Raw genomic sequence first — 4,026 nt, forward strand, 5'->3', positions numbered from 1 at the left:
GGCCAACACCTTTTATTTTCATCCATTCTCCTGCCCACACCTCCCCCCACATCCTTCTCTTCCCTGCCCACCTCCATTCTGAGCTACTTCCCCAAGATTTCATGCTTCGACCTCCACATTGTGCTCTACGCCCACCTGCCCCAGGTCTCTACCTTAACAGGTCCCAACCCTACCTGGCCGAAGCCGGAGCACAATCCTCTGGGGACTGACTTGGGTAACCTGGGAGCTGTCTCCAGAGCCCTTGTCGCTGAGGGGCCTGGCCTCTAGTACCCGGGCCTCGCTGACCGGGAACTCGATGGACTCCGGGGCACAGTTATCCTTCAGCAGATTCTCCTTCAGGTCACAGCGGGGCGAGCCCAGAGGCAGGGCCTGTAAGACAAGAGCCCAAGGGGAAGCTATGGTGGCTCTCTGCCTCCCACAGGCCCTGCCACTTCCCAGTGGCTTGGAGTTTATCCAGCACTTGGCAGCTAAACAAGCATAAATAAATTGGTATGGTCCTTCCTAGGCCAATCCCTAGGACTGTTGTACAGAAAGGGGAAGGTGAGGTATCAGAAAGGCCTGTTCATGGTGGGTCCGTGCAGTAAGATGCCTGTTAGACCAGAGTTTTTCAAACTGTGAAATGCAACACATTTGTGGGTGCCAAAATCAATTTAATGAGTCTCAACCATCATTTTAGTAAATAGAATAGAATAGAATAGAGTAGAAAAGATAAGCACATAAGTAGAAAAATTAAGTGTTGTTTTATGCAACTTTTATATATTGGGGACTGGGATCTAACATCTGTACTAAATAATGATATACCATACAATGGGATTCTGTAGGTGAGGGTCAAAACGGTTTGGGAGCTGCAGTGTTAGAGCCTGGCTCTGAGATCCATGCAGGCAGGGATGGTGTGTGTCTTGTTCCCTCCCTATTCCCATCACCCAGCCCAGGACTTGCCATGAAGGTGATGGGGGAAGGCAGTGTAGGAGGCAGTAGAGACAAAGGGCCAAGAGCACAGGGGTAGACTGGCCAAGACTAAATCTCAGCACTGCCACTTACAACTGCTTCCTAGGGCGAGTCATCCAAGTTCTCCAAGCCTACTTTCCTCAGCTGTAACATGAAAATAATAATAGTCCCTCCCTGGGTACTTAGAGTAGTCAAAATCAAAGAGACAGTGGTAGGATGGTGGTTGCCAGGGTCTGGGGAGAGGGAGGAATGGGAAATTATTGTTTAATGGGTATAGAGCTTTAGTTTTACAAGATGAAAAGAGTTATGGAGATAGATAGTGGTGATGGTTTCACAATATTATGAATGTATTCAATAACACTGAACTCTACAGTTAAAAATGGTTAGTGGCTCACGCCTGTAATGGTAGCACTTTGGGAGGCTGAAGCAGGAGGATCGCTTGAGGCCAGGAGATCGAGACCAGCCTGAGCAACATAGTGAGACCCTCGTCTCTACAAAAAAAAATTTAAAAATTAGCCAGGCATAGTGGCATGCACCTGCAGTCCCAGCTACTCGAAGGCTAAGACAGGAGAATTGCCTGAGCCCAGGAGTTGGAGGTTGCAGTGAGCTATGATGATATCACTACACTCTAGCCCAGGCAACAAAGCAAGACCCTGTCTCACAAAACAAAACAAAAAAGCATGCTAAAATTCTCTGTTATATGTATTTTACCACAATAAAAATTACTAAAAAAATGATAACAATGGCATCCCTCCCTCATTGGATGTCGCACAAGGCTAAAGAAGACAATGCCCATGAAATGCATAGCACAGTGCCTGGCGTGGAGCAAGCGCTCCATAAGTGTTAGCGATTCTTATGAGATGCTTGAGAAATACTTCCTGGACAAATTTATTATGAGTAAACTCCACAGCTTGGGAAACACCATGATGCCAGGCACCTGACCGGAGCCAATCCTATCACTTCAGCTTCCTCCTTCACCACAAAGAACAAATTGCGCATCCCTCCAAACACCCTAGCGTGTGTCCCCCAGGCCTCTGGGGCTCTGTGTGCTTACGCCTGAGTATTGAACAGGGGGCGTACTATACTGGAAAGAACACTGGAAATCAGGAAAATCCTAGGTCTGCCGCTAACGAGGCATGTGACGTCAAATAAGTCACTTTGAGCCTCGGTTCCCTCACCTGTTCGATAAGGTGGTTAGAAGACATGGTGTTTTCAGTCCCTTCCTGCTGTGACACTCAGCAAATTTAGCCAGCACTGCGTGGGCATATGAACATGAAGGCTCCCTGCCAGGTTGAGGGGGCTGGCCAGAAAGCTGCAAAACCCCTTCCTCGGCCCATTCACAACGTCTAGGCCTTCAGGCTGTCCCCCGACACCCACCCCTACCCGTTTCCCTCACAACCTCACAACGTCCAAAAGTCAGTTGGATACTCATGCCAATATCCCAGAACAACTAGTGTTAACATTTATTGGGCACTTACTGTATGCCAGGCACTGTGAGGAGCACTTTACAGGGATTACCGCAATCCTCCTGACAGTTCCATAATGCCGAAACTATCGCTATTTCCCACGTGAGGAACCTGAGGCTTGGCGCCTTCACCAAGGAGCAACCCAATCTTACAGGTAAGGACCCCTAGGCGTGAAGAAGTTACGGAACTTGCCCAAATTGCAGAGCTAGGAAACAACAGCATTGAGTGTCAACTAGATTGTCTGACTAATTATCCTCATAAAATAAGTGTTATTACATTCTGCTGAGCGAGAGCCAAGACTAAGAGCAGGAGTGTGGAAGGGGATGGTCCCAGGAAGAGCCAACACGGACAGTGCCCCAGGTAGCGAGCAGAACGCAAGGTAGGGACGTGAGAGGTGTGGAGATGGATGGACAACGTCCTACCTCCCCAGACCCCTCATGTGAGCCGGTGGCCATAATACCAGGAGAGGGACTGGGCCACAGGGAGCCATTCATACCCAAAACCTCTCTAGCCCAAACCCTTACCAAGGCTCGAAGTCTGTCTCCTTCCTCAGCCCAGTCCCGCTCTGATAGGCGGAAGGGCTTCCCCACGTGGATGGGAACAGGAGCAACACCACTGGCATGGGGACCTCCCCGGCCCAGGCAGAAAACGAGAAGAGCTTCTGGAAGCAAGCAGCTTCCTTCCTCCTGTCTCGGCCTCACAGGTATGCAGGCAGAGAAATGGCCTCAGCAATGGGAACCAGTGAGTAAGGCTTAACCTTCCTGGTGGCAAACACTCCAACAGGGACATCACAGACCCTCCACCACTTTGAGGAAGATGAACATCTCCTCCCTGGCACCCAGCTCTGGCGAGGACAGAATGGCCACGGGGAAAACTCGTGGGCACTTCAGGTTTCGTGCCCAGACTCCTCTTGTTGTCCCTGCCCACCTCTCCCACTCTTTGTCCCTCAGAAAGCAGCCTCTTTCTTGCTCAAAAAACCCCCAACCCCCATCGCTGATTGCAGCTGCCCACAAAGCCCCAGGGAGAAAACCTTCCAAACAAGGCAATGATTGGATAGACCAAGACGCAGAGAGGAGCTGATCCTTCCCAGGGCAGAGACAGATGCTCAGAGCCAGGGGAGACCGGGCGGCTGAATGAAAACAGCAAGGCCATGGTGGTCTTCTGGCTGCATCAGCAAAGGGAGGGTGTATTTTAGAGGGGGGTTTCCTGACTCCCAGCTTCTCCCACGGCAGTCCTAATCAGGAGAGGATTTGAAGTTCTAAGACTTGCTGACAGGCCTTATGGTTTGTTATGAGTTTCCTTAGAAAAATTAAACATTGAAAAACAAAAACTGCCTCCCTCCCTCCTTTTGTGGTCAGCGACATCAGAGGTCAGGAACTTAACAGGCTTGCTCATCAGCTGAGCGCCGCCTGTCCCAGGGGGCACCAAGGCAGTGACCTCAACTCACTTGGGCAACACTCCCCTTCTTATTAATAATAACCCAGGCTGAAAAGGTAGAAGGAAGGTTTCCAGGTTACTCAGAGAGAAAGGTGGGGGCAGGGGTGGCTATTAAAGGTCCAGTCCCCAGTGAAACCGGATGTTACATAAAAAAGGTAAAAATAGCCAAGACCGG

General features: G+C 50.1%; 1 protein-coding gene across 1 annotated transcript in view; it reads right to left on the bottom strand.

The window, feature by feature from the left end:
* The window catches only part of LOC105822640 (integrin beta-3-like), a 55,583-nt gene that overhangs the window by 29,926 nt on the left and 21,631 nt on the right, over positions 1 to 4,026 (bottom strand). Inside the window, exon 3 of the mRNA XM_012659657.1 lies at positions 174 to 369. Coding sequence (XP_012515111.1) covers positions 174 to 369 — 196 coding nt within the window. The remainder of the gene's footprint in view (positions 1 to 173; positions 370 to 4,026) is intronic.

This window comes from Propithecus coquereli, unplaced genomic scaffold, assembly GCF_000956105.1.
Source record: "Propithecus coquereli isolate 6110/MARCELLA unplaced genomic scaffold, Pcoq_1.0 Scaffold119, whole genome shotgun sequence".
Taxonomy (NCBI): Eukaryota; Metazoa; Chordata; class Mammalia; order Primates; family Indriidae; genus Propithecus; species Propithecus coquereli.